At 39.4% G+C, this 24,186-nt stretch overlaps 1 protein-coding gene across 1 annotated transcript in view; it reads left to right on the top strand.

Moving 5' to 3' along the window:
* Positions 1-2,728: 2,728 nt before the first annotated feature.
* The window catches only part of LOC114038699 (gamma-aminobutyric acid receptor subunit rho-2), a 61,246-nt gene continuing 39,788 nt past the window's right edge, over positions 2,729-24,186 (top strand). Inside the window, exons 1-2 of the mRNA XM_027856093.1 lie at positions 2,729-2,856; positions 15,493-15,599. Coding sequence (XP_027711894.1) covers positions 2,744-2,856; positions 15,493-15,599 — 220 coding nt within the window. The 5' untranslated portion in view covers positions 2,729-2,743. The remainder of the gene's footprint in view (positions 2,857-15,492; positions 15,600-24,186) is intronic.

The raw sequence follows: 24,186 nt of genomic DNA, 5'->3' as shown, positions 1-24,186 counted from the left end.
TGGAGGCACACCAGCTTCTCAAAAGTCATGCCTAAAATGCACACAAAATACTCTGACAAGGGTAGCATATAGCTTGTAGGGTCAATTACCTCCCTCGTTTTGGAAATTAGAGTTTGATGAATGCAATTTTAAATTGTGGAGGAACAAAAAAGGGGCAGAAGGTGCTAAGAATAATTCAGTTCTTAGGCCACTTACAAATAACTTAAATGAGCTAGGGAAACTAACCTAGTAATGTTGACATTCTCACTATAAATGAAAGCAGAAGAAATAAAGACATTTCTCTTAGCTGGAAGGATTTTTCTCAGAAAGGCAAATAATGCTGATGAAGTTGATTTCATTTTGTCCTTAGTTTACCTTGCCATAATCATGGTGAATTTAAGGAAATGGACCACCATAAAGATAATTAGAATTTTTGCACCTACATCTGTCTCTGAGTGAAGAAATTTATAAGAGCCCAAAACAATATATATACAATGACTTCAATGCACAGGTAGACATAGGGAAGGCTGGCCAAAAAATGGAAACCAAAAAAAGCTTCGGTATGATATGGTAGGATTGAGAGAAACATGGTGTCCAGGACTAAGGCAATAAAGGTAGCACAGAGGATAGAGCTGGAATCAGGAAGACTTGAGTCCAAATCCAACCTCAGATACTTACCAGTTGGGTGACCCTGGGCAAGTCACTTAGCCACTGTCTCAGTTTCTCCATCAGTTTTGTTGTTCAGTCATTTCTGACTCTTTGTGACCCCATTTGGGGTTTTCTTGGCAAAGATACTGGCGTGGTTTGCCATTTCCTTGTCCAGCTCATTTTACAAATGAGGAAACTGAGGCAAACAGGGTTAAATGACTCGCCCAGGGTCACACAGTAAGTGTCTGAGGCCAGATTTGATCTTAAGTCTTCCTGAGTTCAGGCCCAGTGCTCTATCTATTGTACCATCTAGATGCCCCAAGGCTAGTGTACACTAGTGATCAGTATAGAATTTTTTTTTTTAAACAAACATGGGGGCGGCTAGGTGGTGCAGTGGGTAAAGCTCCAGCCTTGGAGTCAGGAGGACCTGAGTTCAAATCTGACCTCAGACATTTACTGATCCTGGGCAAGTCACTTAAACCCTGTTTGTCTCAGTTTCTTCATCTATAAAATAAACTGGAAAAGGAAATGGCAAACCACTCCAGTCTCTGCCAAGAAAGACCCGGGGTCACAAAGAGTTGGAGACTACTGACAATGACTGAACAACAGAATATACACATAAAAGGGCAGCCAGGGAGAGAGCTGGACCAGGTAATCTGAACTAAGTTTTGAAGGTAGCCAGGAGCCCAGAGGAGGAAGTTGGAAGTGAGAACATTCCAGGGACCTAGGAGAGGGAGGAGATGGAGCTTAGTGTGGGAGGAACAATAAGAAGACGGGAGCAAAGAGTGAGAAGGGGGAAAGAAAGGTAGGAAAAGGTGCCAGCTTGTGAGCTGTTACTATATATAAAGTACAAAAAACCATGAAAATCTCCCATTTTCAGCTTTAAAAAGGAAAAAGTATACATTAAACTACTGAGGATAAAGATGACAATGTAAGAAACAAGACATCCATAAAACTTATTTTAAAAACTTAAACATCAATTTGAACATGGGAGTATCAACGCTTAGGGCAGCTAAGTGGTAGTGTGCCTAGAGTCAGAAAGACCCAAGTTAAAATCTGGCCTCAGACACTTACTAGCTGTGTGACCCTGATAAGTCACTTAACTTCTGTTTGCCTCAGTTTTCTCATCTGTAAAATGAGCTGGAGTAGGAAATGGCAAACCACTCTAGTATCTTTTTTGGGGGGGGGGAGGCTAGGTTAGTGGGGATAAGTGACTTGCCCAGGGTCACACAGCTAGTATTAAGTGTCTGAGTCTGGATTTGAACCCAGGTCCTCCTGACTCCAGGCCTGATGCACTATTCACTGTGCCATCTAGCTGCTCTCCACTGTAGTATCTTTGCCAAGAAAACCCCAAATGGGATTGTGAAGAGTTGGACATGACTAAACAACAATAACAAAAAGGACCAATATTGCCCTTTTTGTCTGCATCCCTTCTTAATTTCCTCTTGTGTATTTTAGCTATGTACCTTAAGAGTTGGATGGAAATATTTAATGCTTTTGTGAAAAGATTAAGTTTTCCCTTCTGGTGTGAAAAGGTATTAAAATTCAAAGGATTCCCTTTTATTAACGGTTCCTTTGAGGTTGAAAATCAAGGAGCAACTTGTTAGATAAACAGCCTTATGAAAACAGTTCATGAACTTACTAATTATTTTTACTTGTACCTTCCATACCTACAAACCTTTCCCATTCAATCCATCTTGAACTCTCAGAAGCCTTCCAAATGAAAATGACAGCTTGCTTGGCTTTATGTAGCCTGAGAGGAGATTAATGATGTAAGCAAAAAGCTGTCACGGAGAAGGGATTTTTTTAAAAATATATAACGGTTTCAATCAAAAGGCTGAGTTTCAGAACCAAGTGGAAGCACAATCTGACTAACAGGAGAAACTTCTTAATGGCCAATCACCAAGCAGCAGTGAGGGAGAGAGTGATAAACAGAGAAAGAAGCCCTGACCATCAGACCAAACTACGGCTTCAGAAAGGCAGCCTTCCCTAATAATGATCCTCCAGGTTCAGCAAGAGCCTGGGATTTCCAGCTGAGTCAATGTGGAAGCCAGGAAAGACTTGTCCTGCAAGAAGTGACTGGACAGTAGCCTATTTCCTCACTGCCTTCCCCAAAATGCCTTATTTTGCCAGGGTCCTTTTATTCCTCTTTTGCCTTGTCCTTCTTGTGGAAAGCAGGAATCCCAGGAGGAGACGCTGGTCTGGACAGCTGGAAATGCCCAGGCTAAGGTAAGGAACCAGAGGAGGGTTCTGAAATTCTCAAGCAAACTCTCAAGACTTCCATGTAACATTTGTTAACCCCTCTTGCTATTGAAAAAGTCTATTTCCTAACTAGGCAATATTTCTTGATGGAATTATGTTTCGAGTTAACCTGCAAATTCTAGGTAGTTTGCCAGATTTGGATTTTTATTCCCCCCCCAATGTTTGGAATGTTAATGATGCCACCACTTGGTCACACTGGACAAATTCTCAGTCTATTTACACCAAGTAAGCTCCTCTTAATCGTTCCCAGGACAGTGTTCTTTAATCTTGCTGAAGGTAGGATATAAAACTGGTGTCAAAGAGAGGGCTAACTTCCTGTAGCTCTGTGAAAACAGGCTCAAATGCAGTATTCCTCGGCAAGGAGCATGGTAGGAGTGAGAAAAGGGACTCATTCATCCATTCATTCAATCATCAAACTTTTGTTAACCACCTGCCAATTGTATGCCAGGCAGATATAAAGACAAAAAGAGAAACAATTAAGTAATCCCTTCATTCATCTTGTTGCTTTCCCCAGATGAAACTCCTGATTTAAGGGGGAGATTTCTGAAAATTGTATGTGGGAGGCATTGGGGAATTAAAAACTTTAATTCTCAGATTATACTTTCCTTTCTCAATGCTATCATATGTGAGAGTCAATGCAGATGAGTTACATTACCAAGCAATCATGCATCTTCCAGCCCCATATCTATCATCTTATCCCATGACAGACATTTTAGAAAATCATATGCAGAGGGAAACACCTTAAAAGCATCCTTTGGTGTGACAATAGGACTTGATCACTTCAGACCTTAGGGGAAAAGAAGGGCAATCCAAGTCTGCCAAACTGAGTTAAGTGAAATATGTGGCATATTCAAAGTTGGGACTATGAATATGGGGCTTGTTGGAAGGAGTCCCAAGAAATGTAGGTGAGACAGGGAACCTGCATAGGAAATGAGTTAACACCTGGGTGTTTCAGCTTAATTGTTTTTCCTTATACAAAGGAGGGTTCAAAGACAGGAAAGGTAGTTGAAATGACTATGATGGGAAGACAGATGTCATGGGTAAAACATTTAAAATAAAATGAAATAAAATACATTAACCACCTTCAGATCCCAATTTTTACAAATGAAAGTTAATTTAGATTTTTAAAAATTGGTATTTACAATTTTTTAATTTAAAAAAATGGTACACATATAATATGGTTCTCCATTAGGCATTAGGTAGATTCAGGATCTGTTAAGCTTGTGGAGACTTCATTTCTAAATATATTCTGAAAGAACCAGGGAACAGCTAGTATTAAGTGTATCACATTGATACTGGCTCCATGTATGATGGTAGAAATGTTATTGAATTAAATTTTTATTATTAAATAAACAGTGATAGTATCTTTGAAAATGAGTTTGTTACTTCATTAAGTGCCTTGCGCTTCTCTTTCTAGAGGGTGGTACTTTTTTCAGGGCTTATCAGTTCTTAAGTATGGAAGAAAATAATAGTCCTTGAGCCTTCAGTAACAAACATTAAGCATTTTTCAGTGATAACCCTTCAAAATATATAAAACAGATATACATAGTTACTTTCAGTTTTGCAGATGTTTGTATTTAAATGATAAAGTTGTCAAAATTTGTTTTTAATTATGCAGATTTTATTCCCCTTCTTCCTATACACAAAGAATATGACTCATTTTTTGAGGGGGAGGGGAAAGAGGAAGGTCTAGACCTGTGATTTAAACAGTAAAGGGAATTCCTTATATGGGCATCCCCTCCACCTGTGCAAATCAATAATTTTTATCTGACTTGTAGTTTGAGAGAGTTGTCTGGGACAACTAGTACATTGGCAGAACTCAAACCCAGCTCTTCCTAAAGTCAAGGTACACCCTTTCTCCCATTATACCATGATACCCCTTCCTCTTATTGCATACAAAATACATGAAGGACAGTCACATGAAATACACTGCACTCTCTTCTTTCAGTGTTCAAGGGGTTCCAACAAATCTTAATTTATTGCTACCTAATTTTGTTTCCTCCTGCCCCCGAGTTCCTCAAGTTATTTCTCTACCATGACGGATGAGCAGTTCATATTGGTAAAGGAAATCACAAATATGAATAAGACCAGAGCTAAGTATTGTGGGTCCTGGGAGTTCTGATTATTAATAGCATTTTCTCTCCCCAACATATAAGGCTTCCAGCATTGGGCTTGGCTGTTAGAAGACTTGGCTTCAAGTCCCAACTCTATGTCCCTATCAGTCGGCATTTAAGTGCATACTATGTGTGAAGTACTGTGCTACATGTTGGGGATACAAACAAAAATGAAACAATGCCTGCCCTCAGTGAGCTCACAAGTCTGACAGAAAGCAACATATGCTTATAAGTATATAAAAAAGAAATACTAGGTAATTGAGAAGGGGGTGCCCTAGCCACTGTGGGGGGGGGTGTCAGGAAAGGCTTCATGTAGGAGGTAGTATTTGAGCTGAGCTTTGAAGGAAACTAGGGATTATAGGAGGCAGAATCAAGAGAGTCCATTTTAGCCAAGAGGGACAACTAAAGTGAAAGTCACAGAGATGGAAGATAAAATTGCAAGGGTGAGAAAAGCAAGATCACTTTGGCTGTATTGTAGAGTGTGTGAAGGGGATGTGTGTGGGATTGTAGAGTGTGTGAAGGAAGGATGATAAGGCTTGAAAGGTTAAGTGGAGCCAGATTGTAGACATCTTTAAATGACAAATGGAAAAGGCTTTGTGTTTGATCCTAGAGGCAACAGGGAGCCGTTGGAGCTTTGTGAGCAGAACAGTGACATGGACCTATATAGACCTATGCTTTAGGAAAATTACTTTGGCAACTGGTAGGAGGATGGAGTGGAGAAGAAAGAGCCTTGGGGAAAGGAGACCAATAAGGAGGGTATTGCAGGAAGGTGATGAGGGCCTGAACTAGGTTGGTGGCCCTGTGAGAGGAGAGAAGAGCATGGATAGGACAGATTTACTTACTATATGCTGTTTATCATTTTGGGGCTTAACCTCTCAAACTCCTTCTGGAAGAACTATTCCTCCACCATAGTACTTGCTTTTTAAGTTCTTCATAGCTTCATAGCTATTTCCCAGTTCCTCTTGGTGCAAATTTCCTGCATGTGGCCCCATCCTGGGTCCATCACTAAAACAGCAAAGTTCCTTGAGTAAAGCATTTCCATTTTCCTCATTTTGCATATTGGTTGAATGCAAAGTATCCTCAGTAGAGGAGATGTGGGGGAAAAAAATAGTTCCATTCACATGCAAATAAAAATTTGCCTGATAGGAAATTTCAAGTTATTTAGTTAGAAGGAGAATTGTAAGCAAAAATTAATCCTTAGGATGATAACTACCGCTAAGGCTTTTTGCTAAACAGCTCACAAGTTTTGTAGAATTTTTTTTTTTCATTCATGACACTCCAGGGTCAGGAAACACTAGGAAGTATCAGCAGTAATAAGTTAATTTGCCCTTCTTTGGCACTATCCTATCTTTGACCGCTGGCTGTCTTCAGGGTGGACACCTAACCTGAATCTTCTGTTGCCAGATAAAATGTATTATGGAAAAAACTGAACTCTCCAAAGTCTTCCCTTGTACAATTTTTGCATCGCCCAAGGTTAGTGCATCTGCATAACACTAATTACAGTCTAGATCCTTCTTTCCTTCCTTCCTTCCTTCCTTCCTTCCTTCCTTCCCTTCCTTTCCTTCTTTCTTTCCTTTTCTTCTTTCCTTCTTTATGTGCCTTTTTCTTTCTTTTCTTTTTCTTTCTTACCTTTATTCCTTTCTTTTTCTTCCTTCCCCTCTTTCTCTTTCCTTCTTTCTTTATCTTCCTTCCTTCCTTCCCTCCTTTCCTCCTCTCTCCCTGCTTTCTCTAAAGCCTCTCATATTTCTCTCATGGTTGCCTCTAGATCACATCCTTCACCAAAAAAGAATGTCTTTTAAAAATTAATGACTTTTTTTGACACAACAGGCACTTCCCGACAGACACCCCTTTCAAGTCCACTTCCTTTGCAATGAGGGCCAAAGCACGTCTCCATCCCCATGAAGCCAAAGAACACACATTCTCTGGCCACTGTTATATCTGAAGTTTCTACCTCCCTCAAACCACGACCTCAGAGATACCTAATAGATTGTAATTATAATAGTGTCACTTTTTTTGTTATAGTTTCTTTATTGTTAACAAAAAAACCCCTTAATCATGTCATCATCTGTTGTCTCAAACAATGTCTTAAGAAACATTCAACTCATTCTTTTTTTTTTCAGTATTTATATGAAGGCTTTTCCCCTTTCCTATTTCTGTACCTTTCTAAGAAAAACTTATAAGAAAGACAACAGAACTCTAGATCTTATTTCAGCATAAAGCCTTCTTATCTAGGCTCTTTATTAACAGAATTCAGTTCCATGCTTCCTAGACACCACCCTCACTCTCACACCCATGTACCACAACATGGTACTAAATCCATCTGTCCTTAGCAGTCAAGACTATGCTTCTTATTTATCTCAACACATTCGTTAACCACCTATTATGTTTAAGACAAAACAAAACAATCTTCCCAAACACACCAAAAAAAACCCCCAGAGCGCACTAAGAACAAAAACTACGGAGTTTAATATCCCGTGTAAGATCTCTGATTTGATCTCAGTTGGAACTCATGATGTCCCTGAAATCAGAGATCATAGTGCTAAGACTGTCCTTTGACTAGTGCCAGGCTGTTGTCTCTTGTAAAAGAATGAACCCTGACATTCCTTGTTTTCCTTTAAATAGCCCAAAGGACCAGGTTGTTAATGGAGCAGGTTATTAAATAGCTATTCCTCAAAAAAACTTTCATTAATGGCCCCAGGATTACTGAGCTCTCTCCTCTGGGCCACAGGAGTTCAGGAACCTCAGTTACTCTAATCCTTCCCTCTAAATTGATGTGGAAACTGTGTTCTGGTAAAGAGGGATTTTCTCTTTGAGATGCATAGAGGCAGTTAGCTTGCCCGACTTGTAATTTAATTTCTATGACCTGTTAAACCCTCTAGTTGAGCTCTGCATGGGAATTCTTGGTGCATTTCTGCCAGTGAAGACAATACACAATGCTCAGTTCTTGCTTATTTTTGTGTCAGAAGATCTGGGCCCTAGGCCCCTGTTGGCAGAATTATCCCTTGAGACCATACTTAGCCAAGAGGCCAATTAGTTCTGGAAACCCTTGCATATAGTACTATCACTTTAATATTACACACACTCATTTTCAATGGCTTCAAACTAGGGTGTCATTCAAATTAAAGAAAGGGGGAAATCTGATCCAGAAGGACTCTGTAACAGAGATCTATTTTTAAAATGCAAGAAGGGACTTCCTTTTCTGCACTTGGGAATTTTATCTACCCCCTATTCTCTTGCAAAGTCACTTACCTGTCCATAATCCAAACCTCATTTTTGCTTACCAAATCTATTCTGAATGCCTCACCTGGAATAAAAAGTACATAGAGCCAGTTAGGAAAAAGTAAGCACACTCTCTCTCTGCCACTTTCTCTCTCTCTCTGTCTCTCTCTTTCTCTGTCTCTGTCTCTCTTGGTCTCTTTGTCTCTGTCTCTCTCTGTCTCTCTCTCTCTCTATCCCTGCCTGACTGTCTGACTCTCTCCTCTCTTCTTCTTCTTCTTTGTCTTCTCCTCCTCCTCCTCCTCCTTCTTCTTCTCTTTATCTCTGTCTCTGTCTGTTTGTCTCTCCCTCTCTCTTCTACTCAATTGGAGACTTGTGCAAATGAAGTTCCCATTGAGATCTATATCCCAAATGACATCTACATCTATATCTAAAGATAAAAAATGTAAACTAGTTAAACCAAATTCTTACTGAAAGAACATTCTACTTTTTGAACAGGAAGCAATTATAAATGAAGGTGAAGTAAAGATGCTCAGTGCTTGGGAATGAAAGGATGTTTGGGAGAGGGAAAAGAGCTCTTGACTTCTAGTTCATAGCCTCATAGAGGTGGCTAAGCGGTGCAATGGATAGAGCACTAGGCCTGGAGTCAGGAAGACCTGAGTTCAAATATGACCTTAGACGGTTACTAGCTGAGTTGCCCTGTGTAACTCACTTAACCTCTGTTTAATTTAGTTTTCCTGTCCTATAGAGTGGGAATAATAATACCAGCTACATCCCAAGGTTGTTGTGAGAATCAAATGAGATAACATCTTTGAATCGGTTAGTCTAGTGCCCTGCATATCGTAGGTACTATATAAATGCTTATTCCCTTTCCTACTTTTTTATCTTCCCTAATTAGGGCTTAGGAGTAGGAATCATCTCAGGTCCTTTTCCCTCTCCCTCATCCCCCAATCTTAAGCTTTTGACCAAAGCCAAGTCTCACTAAAGGTGCCTTGTTGCTAAAAGAGTATGTTTTCATGGGATCCTTGAAGGACAGGATTATCCCAAATGACAGGTTGCTGTGAGCATCCCTGAGCCTCACTGTCTTCATCTGTCAAATGGGGATTATAATACTCGCATTATTTTCTTCTGAGGGTCATTGTGAGGAGAGCTCTTTGTAAGGCTTAAAACATGTCAGAAATGGGAGGTAGTATAATTTTAGCAGCAAGTGTTGTAGTAGCCTGGAATTCAAGGACAGTGGGAGCCTGCCCTCTTGAGAAAAGATTTAGGACTGACCATGAGGTAAAGCACCAATTCTCCAAGTTTGGTCCTCAGACCCCAGGAGGTTCTCAAGACTTTCAGGGGAATCTGTGAGGTCAAACAATTTTAATGATAATTCTAAGACACTTTTTGCCTTTAAAAATGCTCCTTCCTTTTCTAACTCATATCTGTGTGAGGTTAGATTTTCTTCATATACTTCAACCAGATTGCAAAAGATTGAATGCTGAAGCAGATATGAGAATCCAGTTGTCTTCTATTAAGCCAGACATTAAAGAGATTTGCAAAAATATGTAAAACAATGCCATTCTTCTCACTGATTTTTTTAAAATACAGTTATTCTTTCCTAAAAACATGTTATTTATATTTATTATTGCTATTTTAAATGAGTAAATACATATTTTAAAATTTTTATCAGCTTTAATTTCTAAGACTACAAATATATTAGATAGAACCTAGATACACAAAAGTTTCTTTGAGGTCCTCATTAGTTTTTGAGAATACAAAGGGGTCCTGAGATTGAGAAGTTTGAGAATTGCTGCTCTAAAGGGTAGAGCAAGCCAAAGCAAACTAGACCAACCAGAGATCAAGCAAGACAAATAAACTCCACAGTCTGGCAGCCTCCTGTGATATAGTTTTGTATCTTCATATGCAAACAAATAATCAACATTTATTAAGCGTCTCATGTTCAGACTCCAGTGCTAAGTGCTAGGGAAGGTCAGAGTTTGGATATGACACAGCCCCTGCTCTCAAGGAGCTTAGGATTGCCTCTTTGGAACCATTCACATGCAGTCATTATCAAATAGCTAACATTTGTGCAGTCCGTTAAGGTTTGCAGAGAGATGTCCTCACAGCCACCCTGGGAAGCAGGTAATCCCCATTTGACAGATGAGAACAGTGAAGCTCAGGGGAACTTCTCCGAGTTCACTGCCTCTATGCTGTATGTAACTTCTCAGTCCTCTCTTGGAACAATCCTCTCTTTCCAGGGAACAACCTCTTTTAGCAATAAGGAATCTTAGTATGACTTAGCTTTCAGTGCAAGATTTGAGATTGGGGATGGAGGGAAAAGAAGCTGAGATAATTCTCACCCTTAAGCCCCAAATAGGAGAGATATGAAAGGAGAAAGAAGGCAAGAAGGAAAAGTACACTACAGAATTATTTGTATCTGCTTAGAAATAAGAGATACATTAATCTCATTTGAGCTCCATTACAGCCCAGTGAGACAGATGCTGTTATTATTATCCCCATTTTATAGATGAGGAAACTGATTTAGATAGGTTAAGGGATTTGTCGATGGTCTCACAGATAATAAGTGTCAGAGTTGTGTTAGGATCCAAGGTCTCTCCTGTCTCGCTGTTCAAAGGACTCTCAAAAGTCTTCTCTAGCACCACAATTCAAAATTGTTGGTTGCTTTCTGAGGAAAGCACTCAGCTTTCCTTAGAGTCTGACTCTCACAGCCATATATTGCTACTGGAAAAGCCTTATCTTTGACTATATGGAACTTTGTTGGCAAGGTGAAATGGAAGCAGTGTCAGATTTTATATTCTTGGGCTCAGAGATCATTGCAGACAGTGACTGTAGCTATGAAATTAAAAGATGCCTCATCCTTGCAAGGAGAGCTATGGCAAATTTGGACAACATATTAAAAAGCAGAGACATCACATATTCCTGAAGCCTAGCTTGGAGCATCTTAAGCATAATCTTGCTGCCATGTGAAATGAGTGTGATTGTTCGGTAATTTGAACATTCCTTGGCATTGCTCTTCTTTAGGATTGGGATTGAGATGTAAATTGATTTTTTTTCAATCCAGTGGCCACTGTTGAGTTTCCAAATTTGCTGGCATATTGAATGCAGCACTTTAACAGCATCATCTTTTAGGATTTTAAATAACTCACCTGGAATTCCATCACTTCCACTAGCCTTACGATTAGCAATACTTTCTAGAGCCCACTTAATTTCCTTCTCCAGTATATATAACTCTATACAAGGCTTCTTAAACTTTTTTCCACTCTTGACCCATTTTCACTCTTTGGAAGCCAATTGTTGACATTGCATGGCCTGAAGGCATGCACAGTGCAAAGTGAGCATGCTTTGTGTTCAGAACCAAGGCTGCAGTGAAATTGTGTGGCACCATGGGCAAGCCCTGCCAGAAATACCTCAGATTCATTACGTGTTTGGTTTTGAATTAATTTTTGGTCCTTGTGCATTCAGAAATCTTTTACTGTTGCCACAGTTTAAGAAGTGCTGCTAGCCCCACCATCATGGTTATCAGTGATGTTAAGAGCTTTCTTGTATAGTTCTTCTGTGTGTTTGCCACTTCTTAATCTCCTCTAGTTCTGTTAAGTCCCTACCATTTTTGTCTTTTATCATATCCATTTTGGCTTGAAATGGTCCCTTAATAGCTCTAATTATCTTGAAGAGATCTCTTGTTTTTCCCCTTCTGTTATTTTCTTCTATTTCTTTGCATTGTTCATTCTTATCTCTCCTTGCTATTCTCTGGAATTCTACATTCAGTTGGGTGTATCTTTCCCTTTTGCTTTCTTTCTTTCCTCATTTATTTGTAAAGCATCATCAGGCAGCCATTTTGCTTTCTTGCTCTTCTTTTTTTGGGAATGTTTTTTGTTGCTGCCTCCTTATATAATATTATAAACCTATGTCCATGGTTCTTCAAACAGTATCAGATCTAATCCCTTAAATGTATTCATCCACTTCATATTCATAAGAGATATTATTTAGGTCATGCCCACGTGGTCTGACGATTTTCCTACTTTCTTCAATTAAGTTTGAATTTTGCAATAAGAAGCTCATGATCTGAGCTACAGTCAACTCCAGGTCTTGTTTAACTGACTCTATAGAGATTCTCTACCTTTGGCTGCAAAGAACATAATCAATCTGATTTCTTTATTGACCATCTGGTGATGTTCATGTGTAGAATTGCCTTTTGAGTTGTTGAAAAAGGAGTGTTTGTTATGACCAGTGAGTTACCTTGCCAAAACTATTAGTCTCTGCCCTGTTTCATTTTGTATTCCAAGGTCAAACTTGCCTATTATTCCAATTATCTTTTGATTTCCTACTGTAGCATTCTAATTGCCTATGATGAATGTGCTATCTTTTTTGTGTGTTATTTCTAGAAGATATTGTAGGTCTTCATAGAACTGATTAACTGATTAACTGATGCCTCCTTGGCATCAGTGGTTGGGGCATAGACTTGCATTACTGTGATGTTGAGCAGTTTGCCTTGAATTCAAACAGTTATCATTCTGTCATTTTTGAGATTACAGCCTGGTGCTGCTTTTCTCACTTTTTTATTGACTATGAGGGCTAGTCTATTTCTTCTAAGGGATTCTTGCCCACAGTAGCATATGTGGTGATCATCTGAATTAAACTCACTCATTCCTGTCCATTTAAGTTCACTGACACCAAGATATCAGTGTTTAATTTTTCCATTTCCTGTTTGATCACATCTAGCTTACCTTAGATCGTAGATCTTACATTTCAGGTTCCAGCGTAATATTGATCTTCATAGCATTGGACTCTCCTTTTGTCAACAGACACCTCTGCAGCTGAGCTTCCTTTTGGCTTTGGCCCAATTGCTTCATTCTTTCTGGAACTACTTGTAGTTGTTGTCCACTCTTCCCCAGTAATGAGCTGGACATCTTCTGCCCTGAGGGAGTCATCTCCCAGTGTCATATCTTTTATCATTTTAATACTGTCCATGGAGTTTTCTTAGCTAAGACACTGGAGGGATTTGCCATTTCCTTCTCCAGTGGATCACCTTTTGTCAGAACCCTCTACTATGATTTGTCTGTCTTGGGTAACCGTGAATGGCATAGCTTATAGTTTCATTGAGCTATGCAAGCCAATCCGCCATGACAAGGCAGTGATCCAGGAGGGTGTATGTGTGTATATGTGTATAAATATGTATATATGTACCTATGTGTATGTGTGGGTATGTGTGTATTGTGTGAGCTAGGTGGTGCAGAGGATACAGTGGGGGCCTTGACTCAGAAAGACTTATCTTCCTGAGTTCAAATCTGGTCTCAGTCACTTACTAGCTGACCTTAACTCTGGTTACCTCATCTGTAAAATGAACTAGAGAAGGAAATGGAAAACTACTCCAGTATCTTTGCTACGAAAACCACAAATGGGATTGCAACGAGTTGAACACAACTGAAGAAGGACTAAACAACAACAGCAATAGATACAAAATATATACAAACATACACACATATGTATATATAAATCTGTATTATATGTATATATGCATATGTATGTATATATATATCTGTATCTTTTACCATGCAAATATTATTATTCCTTCACCTATTTTATAGAACAAAAAACTGAAGCTGAAAGAGATAAGTGTTGAAACAGTAACTTACACCCAGATATTTTTACTCTGAGTCTAATATTCTTTCTACTATGCTATGCTGCTTTCAGCAGCAATGGAGTTTATTACTATTATGTGATTATATTATTTGTATATAGTTGCTATATAGACCAGTTTGGAAATAGATCTCACATAAGATGCTCATAACTGGTTCCGTTTAAGTGGTAGAGAAAATAAAATGAGATAACGTATCTCATTTCTAAGCAGATAAGGAAAGCAGGGAGTTTGGTTAATGAAGGAAGCGCTGCATATTTAGAGATCTACATATTATGACCTTCTGTTGTTAATAAATGTTAATATTTATTTTTAAATTTATTGTTAAATTGTTAATATTTAAAATTAAAAAAGCAGGAAGCAAAGAAGAGAAGTCAAGACAAGAGACTAGAAGGAGGTAGTCTAGGAAAAGGAGGAAGAGTGAGAGGGAACAGAGATGAAACATCTCTCATCTGATAGAGCAGAAAGAACCAGGGAATTGGGAGAGCCAGGGCTTTATTCTCAGCTTTGCCACTAACTAACTGTGTGACCATAGGCAAGTCAGGGTCTCAGTTTGTACATCTGTAAAATGAGGGGGTTGAGTCTCCAAGGAACGTGCCTTTTGGCTTTGACATTGGATGATTCTGTTAGACAACTCTTTCCTCAGCTGGTTGAGTGCTTAAGTTGAAATTTTAGATCTATCAGGTAATCCTTGCAATTTCTTTAAGAGTACTACAGAATTTTTGACTTATTCATCTTTGCTAGCGGAATTCAGGCCTGTTTGTTACTCAGATACCAGAGTGCTTTTCTTAGGCCTATAGGGAGGAGATATATGATGCTTTGACCAACCCCTTAGCACAAAATGACCAATCATGTCCTAGAAGAAGAGTGAAACAGGGAACAAGAAAATGATCACTATTCAATGATACCTTTTCACTGAATTTAATTTAAAATAAATTTATTAATGCCTTTCATTTTTACATCTCATTCATTTCTAGATATACCATTCTCTCCACTCCCCCTGGGAACTGAACCCTCCTTTCTAACAAAGAAAAACACCTTAAGCAAAAACACCTGTGAGAATGGCTGCATCTGACAGTATGTGTTACATTCTGCCCCCAAAGTCTCCCACCTCTCTGGCAAGAAGCCAGATGTCTGTATGTTTCACGATTTGTTCTTTAGGACCATCACTGGGTTTGCTCTCTCTCAGCAATTGGGGTTAAGTGGCTCACCCAGGGTCACACAGCTATTAAGTGTCTGAAATTGGATTTGAACTCAGGTCCTCCTGATTCCAGGGCTGGTGCTCTATTCACTGCACTACCTAGCTGCCCCCACCCTGGCTTTTTAAATTGCAGTTAAGCTTCCTTTGAGTGATCAAATTTCACTTACATTTCAACCATAACTTTTTGAGTGATGGCAGAGAGTTCAGCACAATCCTGCCCAAGATTGTGAACAGGTAGTCCAGACGAGCTATACTAGCAACTTAATCCCTCCCAGTCTCCACTTATCCTTCTGAACAGATATCTTGATAGAACTAAAAAAAGGTTATCTAAAGGACATAATGCTATAATATATATTTTCTCACTATCTCATCCAGTTTGTTTGTGCTGTGGAAGTGTCCAATGGAAGAGGTTTTATTTTGTGTCTTTGCAGTCACTTATATAAGAAGACTCATGACATGACTAAATTACAAAAAGGAAAAACCGAACAGCTTCTGAGAGTAGATGAGCATGATTTCACCATGAGGCCAGCCTTTGGAGGTATGACTTTTACTCCCTCTATTATCTGTGAATTGTCTCCTTAGTTTTGCAGAATCCTTCCCTCTCTTTTTGTCTGTGCAGCCGACTGTCTGTATAATAGTAAGAGCAGCTGACATTTATATGAAGCTTTTAAAGTTTTCAAAGCACTTTCAAAGTACATTATCTCATTTCAGCCTGACAACAGCCCTTTGAAGTAGGTGCTGTTATTATCCACATTTCTAGGAAGGGAACAGACTAAGAGAAGTAATAATGCCTTATTAGGAAGGGTTTGCATGTAGTCAGCGTGTGGGGTGGAGAATAACACGCTCCTCTCAAACTTGGGGAGAATCTTGGGCTGTGATCCTTTTCAATAAGCCCCTAAAAGACCAGGGACTATTTGTTTTTTTGGCCTTCGTATGCCCAGGGATTAGCAAAGTACCTCGAACATAGTGGGAGCTTATTAAAGGCTTGTCTGATTGAATTGCATTGAAGGACAGGTGGTATGTACCTTTTCTACCTCTAGGAAGTGGTGTGTTGGAGCTAGCTCATAATGGGGCTGGGAGAATCAGCTGCTAGATTTTCAGTGTGAATATTTATACCTTGGAAATCAGCAAACTACAAATGAGGGCTTGATTATCATTTTGTTGATTTTCTAGACTTAAGAAAGTGATGGAGAAAATGTTTAATAGTTAAACATTTTAACCTTAAAAGATTAAACTTAAAAGTGGGTCTTTCCTATGTAGGGCTGCTTATTAAATATTTACTAGCACACCCTGAAGGTGTGTAGAAGTGCGGCAAGTCAACAACTCAATATGAATGGTATTTTGCTGCCACATATAATTATGGAGTCACAACATAACTTAGGACCTCCTAAACTGGTTTATGGACTACTGATCTATTGCATTTGTTGTAACATTAGGTCGGGTGGTTTTGAGACCACCATGACAGTTTCCCGTTAAGGGAAGCTGTAGCTTATATTCATGGAAACTATTATAAGATTCAGCCTAAAAAAAAAAAAAAAAGGATTAGGCCTGATAGTTTTAAGGCCGTCATGACAGTCTCCCCTTAAGAGAGGCTGTGAGCTTATAGAATTTACTCATGGAAAAATACTGACAATAACATTTTTGAAGGTTATTATGACTGTGTCCCCCAAATAATATTTTGTCTACCTCCAGCTTGTTTTTCTCCCTGATAACAAACCTTCAAAATAATATTTTGCCCTGACCTCTGGTACTCAATTTGGCTAGTTCTAGGGAGGCCATCCAAAATCATAGTACAAGAACCTCACTCTCAGAAGAGCACTTTGGAGCACACCCTCCCCTCAGGCAAGAGTACCCCTTCCCACTAGATTTTTCCTCTCCCCTCCAGCAGGAGTATACGTCTTTATTGGAGTAGCCCCTTTCTTTTCTTTTCCTTTTTCTTTTTCTTTTTTTTTTTTTTTGCTTTTTTGGTGAGGCAATTAGGGTAAAGTGACTTGCCCAGGGTCACACAGCTAGTAAGTGTCATGTGTCTGAGACTGGATTTGAGCTCAGTTCCTCCTGACTCCAAGGCCGGAGCTCTATCCATTGCACCACCTTGCTGCCCCTAGTGTCCCCTTTCTGCTGAACAAATCTGTGTCTCAATGCTCTCCGATGCAGCGCTGCCCTTACATGAGTTAAATTTTATGTTAGTATGTCTGCCTAAGTTGTATGTCAGGTCCCCTTTTCCTCTCTCTCCTTCCCCCTCTTCCCCATTGTTTGCACTAGCTCTGCATTGAACTGACTTCCATCGATTTACATGTTATTCTTAGCACCTGAACTCATTGAGGGGTTGTTTCCCCAGAAGTCTTTGTCAGGCCGATGGACCTTTCCTTAGACATAAACTGGGTACTTGGATAAGAACTTAACCTACTGACAGCCACATCTAGACTGAGGAAGTATGACTCTGTGAATCCTGCTGTAGAAAGCAAGAGTCGTAGGAGAACCCTATGTCCTCCTATATATAACTATATTAAGTCAATTAGATGGATTTTAAATGCTGCACAGATATCAGAAGCACCTCAAATACATACAAATCTCATGGAATTGCTTATAAATATGTCATTGTTTTTTCAAATTTTATTTTTTTGTAACAAACTTGACAAACATCAACAAACTTGAACACTTCCATATATGAAGAAAAACAAGAAAAGAGGATTATATGTAAAACTGTGAATCTCTATTATGTACTCCTTGGTTTTTGAAAAATATATATACTAAAATGAACATGGTATCAAAATTGCCCTGCTTGTCTGGGACCCTTTCTGAAATTTTTTCTGTTCCCTTGTGTATTTTAAACATGCCTCATTGACATTTTAAAAAATCTTAATTGATAACCCTCTACTATACCCCGTAGCTATGCCCAGCAAAAAAATAAAGACTCTCCCTTGTATTGTCTAGCATGACAAATTCATACCACAAAAACTGTTTTTGCCTTCTTTGTATCCCTAGTGCTTTACACAGTGCCTGGCACATAATGGGTGCTTTAAAAATCCTTATCGGCCTTACTTGTTGACTTACTCTAAAAGACTGATAATGCAGCATACTTCCCACCTCTTGACACAAAGATGATGGATTGTAGGTGCAGACCTCGGTTCAAACATTATTACCAATGCTTATGAGTTGTGTGATTTTGGATCTGTGTGACTTTTACATTCATTCTTTTTTTTTTTTGAGGGATCTCTAAATTTTTGATACTAGTTGTAGTTTTTTGTTTTTTTTTAATTCATCTTTCCAGCTTTGGTTTCTATGGGGCCTAGCTCCATCTACCCTCTGCTGAGCTTTGGGTGGGATGGTTGGCTTCGCTTGGTCTTGCCCTGAGTCACCTGGGTTTTTCCACTGACCCCTACCTCCTGGGATTAGGCATTCTGGGATCTTTGAGGTGCAGAGTATTGGATCTTCTGGACCTTCTTTGGCATCTCCAGACAAAGTATTGTGGACCTCCTCAGCGTCACCAGGTGGAGTGTGTCCAGGTCTGAGATGTGTAGTATGCTGCTCCCTGAGGCTTTCAGACCATCCTAAGACTATCTCAGGGAATTGTTCTTGCTGCCTCTGCACACAGAGCCTTCCTGGCTCTCTTGTGTCCCTGGTCCTTTCTTATTGCACTTGGGCTTCTGGGCTCTTGTGTGGTGCTGGGGTAGAAGAAGTCACTTACAGTAGTTTCTCATTGGATTTCTTGATCTGTCTAGTATGAATGTCAAGGTTTTACTGGAGTAGGTATGTAGGAATTGTTGGTCTGATTCCTGTTCAGGCAGCTTTCTGGGCTGAAAGTCATTGCGGTTATTTTCAGACTCAAAAAGTCATATATATCTGAATACAGAGAAGAATTTCGAATGAGCAAGAGAAGAGTTAGAGAGAAGAGCCATGAATTTTATTACCAAAAGAAATGGCAGGAGAAACAAGGAGGATTTTACCTAGCCGTCAACTTCATTTTTATCAGAAAAAGAACTAACAGAAATGTGGTCTTGAACTGAAAAGTTTCTTAAGTTATCCAGAGGTAGAATGGTGGTCCTGAGGAAGGTAGATTCCCCTTTCCTGGACGTCCTAAACCAAAGGCTGTGTCATGACCACTTGGCAGGTGTCTTTTAGAAAGGATTGTTTTTACAGCTCTGCATTGAACTAGATAGATGTTCAGATCCCTTCTGTGTCTGAAATTCTTTCATTCTGATTTTGTATTCAAGGCATGATGGTTATTAGCCTTCTATATGGGAATGTAATGTAAATTGTGAGAGCAGATGGGAAATAGATGCCCCTACAATTCCTTCCTTTTAAAGTCTACTCCCAAACTAGAAAGATTTCTTAGCATTGGTCTGGGGAGCTGAACATTCATTCATTCATTTATTCAAGAAATGTTTATTGATGTCCAATGTATGGTGCTAAATACTGAGGTGGATAAAAAGATGAATAAAACTCTTCCCTCCCCTCAAGAGGCTTACATTCTACATATGTGATTCATGAGCTTTCTGAGTCACAGACAGGTCCGTTACTGCCATCAGCTCCTGAAAGGTGGACTGTTGTATAAACTGAGTGATAGACTATTTTTCCCCCTTAATTTTCCTACTAAATTCAGAACTTTCTACTCAGAAGCTCAGGGAAGTGATACAAAATTATGTTCATTTTCATAAACTCATTACACAAGTAGAGCTTATTATACACTGAGTGGCACAGTGGATAGAATGCTGGACTTGGAGTCAAGAAGACCTGAGTTCAAATCTGGCCTCAGATACTTATTAGATGTGTGACCCTGGGCAAGTCACTTAACTCTGTTTACTTCAGTTTCCTCAGCTGTAAAATGAGCTGGAGAAGGAAATGGCAAACGTATCTAGTATCTTTACCAAGAAAACCCTAAATGGGGTCACAGAGAGTCAGATATGGCTGAAATGACTGAACAAAAACAAGGTTGACAAAAATATCAATGGCTTAAGCCAAATTAACCTCTGGCACTAGAATATATATATTTTTAAAGGGGCACATTCCCAGATCATAAGAAGGATTGGTTTGAGGTTATTTAACCCAACCTTATTATTAAAAAGAAGAGGAAATCAAAACAGAAAAGTTAAATGGCTTGTTTTAGGTCACGAAAGGATAAGTGGTGAAGCCAATATTTCAATCCAAGGCCTCTGACCATAATCATCATAATAATAGCTAACATTTATATAGTATTTTAAGGTTTGTAGAGTGCTTTTACAAATATTATCTCATTTGATCCTCACAACAACCCTGGGAGGTTGGTGTTATTATTATCCCCACTCTACATATAGCAGTTAAATGATTTGCCCAGGATCGTATACCTAGTAATTGGGTGAGGCCAGATATGAACTTAGGTCTTCTTGACTCCTGGCCTAGTGTGCCATCCACTGTGCCCACGTAGTTGCTTCTAATTTAAGCAATCTAAGATTATTTGGCAATATTAATATGTGCAGATTATGAGAACATTTCGGTTTGTTTCCTCTTTCTCAGGCATCTATCAGAGCATTTCAGCTGAGTCTTTGAATAAGCTGCTTTAGTTAATACTTAAAATAGCCCTATCTCCTTTAGGGGGAAGTTAGATTTTCTAATGCTTGGTACTCAGGCTGTTCTGGTTGGACACTGTTAGTTATCAGCCCCCACAGACAACGGGGTGGAGGGGAAGACCTGGATCCTTCTTGGGCTGGCTTTCTTCCTTGGGTCCTCTAGGCCATGGAACGCTCTCACTCCCCATGTTACTGCATGGTCATTCTATGGATTTTGTTCATGGAGCTTCCTACTTACTTTAGGTTGGATCCTCTACTTTCTCTTCTTTTCGTAATCAATCAGGAAGCATTTATCAAGCATCAACCATGTTCCAGGTATGGTTGCTAAAACTGGGGTTACAAAGAAAGGCAAAAGACAGCCAGCCTCTGCCCTCAAGGAGCTCACAATCTAATCTAACCACCTCTGAAGCACACACCCAGTAATAGCATCTTGCCATGCCTCAACAATCATCACTCAAGTAATTTCCAAGGCTGAGCTCATTGTAATTGTTGGAAGCATGGATAAAACCATCCTTAAGTTATGGTTATTTGTTTTTTTTTTCCATGTCAACAATTACCTACCTGTCAATAATTTAAAAAAGTACCAAGATAATAGATGAGTGCTATCCTCTACTTGTGTCTGCCATAGCTAATATTTCAATTCTATTTCAATGCTATGTAATTATAATGACTAAGCTTTGCCTCTGAGAAGAGTTGAGAAAATATAATTTCCTTCCCTCTTAGTAGAGGTGGACAACTGTGGGTAAGTAATAGGACATATACTGTTAGATGTAGATGTGTTGGTTGTTTTTTATTGAGATAATCTTTGTGTCTTTCTTTTAAAATATTTGTTCGAAAGAATGGTAGGGGAGGAAGTAGGGATGTATTCATATGTGTGTGTATATATATATAATACATACATACATACACATATACATGTACACATATACACATATACATATGTAATGTAAAAACAGAAAACATTCATAAAATGAAGATAATTTTTTTTCTTTTTTTTTTTTTGCTTAGGCAATCAGGGTTAAGTGACTGGCCCAGGGTCACACAGCTAGTGTCAAGTGTCTGAGGCTAGATTTGAACTCAGCTCTTCTTGACTCCTGGGCCGGTACTCTATCCACTGTGCCACCTAGCAGCCCCATATTCTTTTTAAAAAATATTTTTGTTGATATCCTATTTTCCCATCACTTACATTTTGTACTTTACTTCTCTCTCTCCTTCCCAGAGAACCATCCTTTATAAGTTAAAAAAAAGTTCTGAAAAACTAACCCACATGTCCCATTATTATGACGTTATTTGCAATTTCCACAGCCATGGTCCCACTCCTCTCTAAAGAAATGGGGGGGGGATAGTATTGTCAAACCTGTACAAAAGCTTAGACTAACAAAGTGATAAGTAAGTAATAGTGAGGCATTTTTTCAGACAGTCAAGGAATTGCAATCTGGAATAGTGCACTGTTCTTCTCGGACAGGGATGTTCAGAGAGGGGAATTATAAGCATAGGTTATACACACTCAGGAGGGGAGGCTAGGTAGATAGCTGGAAGAGGGCTGGGTCCCAGTTATTTATTGTAGGGTGATAGCAGCTTGGTGGCACAGTGGATAGATCGCTGGGCTAGGAATCAGGAAGACTCATCTTTCTGAGTTCAAATCTGGCTCAGATACTTCCTGCCTGTATGACCCTGGGCAAGTCACTTAACCCTGTTTGCCTCAGTTCCTTATCTGTAAAATGACCTGGAGAAGGAAATGGTAAACCATTCCAGTATCTTTGCCAATAAAGCTCCAAAATAGGGTCACAGAGAGTCTGAAATGACTCAACAACAACCAACAGCACCTTCCTGGAAAACTACAGTATCAGTTTAAGTCACTTGCAGCCAACAGAGGGAGGCAGGCCACTGACCAGACCCCAAGCCGGGGCCACCTGTAGTGTCAACAGCCAAACTGTAGGGAGGAAAGGGTTCCAGAAGCGTCCTTGGAACTAACTCTGTCGAGGAACAGAAGCAATTAGAAACTGCTGGTCATAGCAGAGATTCCCAGGAGTTTACTTTGGGGGTGGGTGCAGTGATTAGAAACTGCCACCTAGTCAGAGCAGGGTAGGGGCCCAGAGTTTCCCAGGGGTTGACAGTATCTTCTCATATCTCTTCTTTGAGACTAAACTTGAACATTATAATTTTGCAGTATACTGTTTAGATTATTTTGTTGTTCTTTCCATTTGTATTGTTGTAGTTATTGTGTGTGTTGTTTTCTTGACTCTATTTACTGCATTCTTTATCAGTTCATGGAGATCTTTCCATGCTTTTCTGTACTCATTATATTATCCGTCATTTCTTCCAGCCCTCTAACATTCCATTACATCAATGTACCACAATTTATTTAGCCATTCCCCAATCAATGGGCACTTACTTTGTTTCCAGTCTTTGCTGCCACAAAATATGCTACCATAAATATCCTGCCATATAGATAAACTCTTAAGATTTTTCCCAGCTCTATGAGCCATGATTGCTACTTTAGACACCCTTTGTCTTTGTGATATCTTTTCCCTTTCAAAGCTTCCCTTTATGCTCATTTTAAATAGACTTGATCCATTCAAAAATATTTGGGGTGGGGGACAATGAAATGACTCCCATACACCCCCACCCCTGGGACATTCTGAGTCACTGTCCCATTTAGGAATGTTTAGGCCCTAGATGGAAGGAAAGAGATTTAGGGAGCAGAGACTGGGTTGAAGTCCTAGCTTGGCATTTCTAGCTATGTGACCTTAGGGGTAGGTCCCTTAATCTCTCTTAGCCTTAATTTTTCTTCTATAAAATTGAGATTATGTATGTTTATGTATATACATATAAATATGCATAGTCAAGCAAAACAAATTTCTGCATGGGCCATGTCCAAAAACTTTGTGTCATTCTACACCCTAAGTCTATCATCTCTCTATCAGGAGATGGGTGGCATGTCTAAGCAATAATTCCCAAAGCTTATTAATGTTGTACTTCTTGGTACCCTGTAAAGATGAGCAGATAGCTTGAGCAATGATTCTGCATAGGAACCATGCGTTAATTTGGATGTGTTCTTTACCCTGACGTAGGGAAGGATTAAAGGCAAAAGGAAAAGGGGATGGCAGAGGATGAAATGGATAAATCGCACCATGGAAACAATGAACATGAACAACCTGGACAGACTTCAAGAGATAGTGGAGGACAGAAGGACCTGGCGTGCTATGGTCATTGGGGTCACAAAGAGTCGGACGCAACTAAACGACTGAACAACAACGGCTCCTCTTTCCTTGGTCCCATCCATTTTCTGTTTCCTTAAGAGAATTTTCCCTGTGTACTTTCCTTTAAGTAGTAGTTGATGGAGAAATTTGACAAGGCAGCTGAAGACCCCTTGGATGACCCTTTTTAGTTTAGAGAGAGATGGGATTAAAACTCTAGCAGCTTCCTAATGATCCCATGGATTAGTGAAACTGGAAATCTCTTGACATCTTTCTGTGACTAAACAGCAGCTGTCTCATTCAGCTATATATATGCTCTGCTTTTAAGAACAGTGTGTGTGTGTGTGTGTGTGTGTGTGTGTGTGTGTGTGTGTGTGTG

Source organism: Vombatus ursinus, unplaced genomic scaffold, assembly GCF_900497805.2.
Source record: "Vombatus ursinus unplaced genomic scaffold, bare-nosed wombat genome assembly UNPS02000582.1, whole genome shotgun sequence".
NCBI lineage: Eukaryota > Metazoa > Chordata > Mammalia > Diprotodontia > Vombatidae > Vombatus > Vombatus ursinus.
The sequence above is the reverse complement of the archived record's forward strand: the minus strand, read 5'-3'. Positions and strand labels throughout refer to the sequence as shown.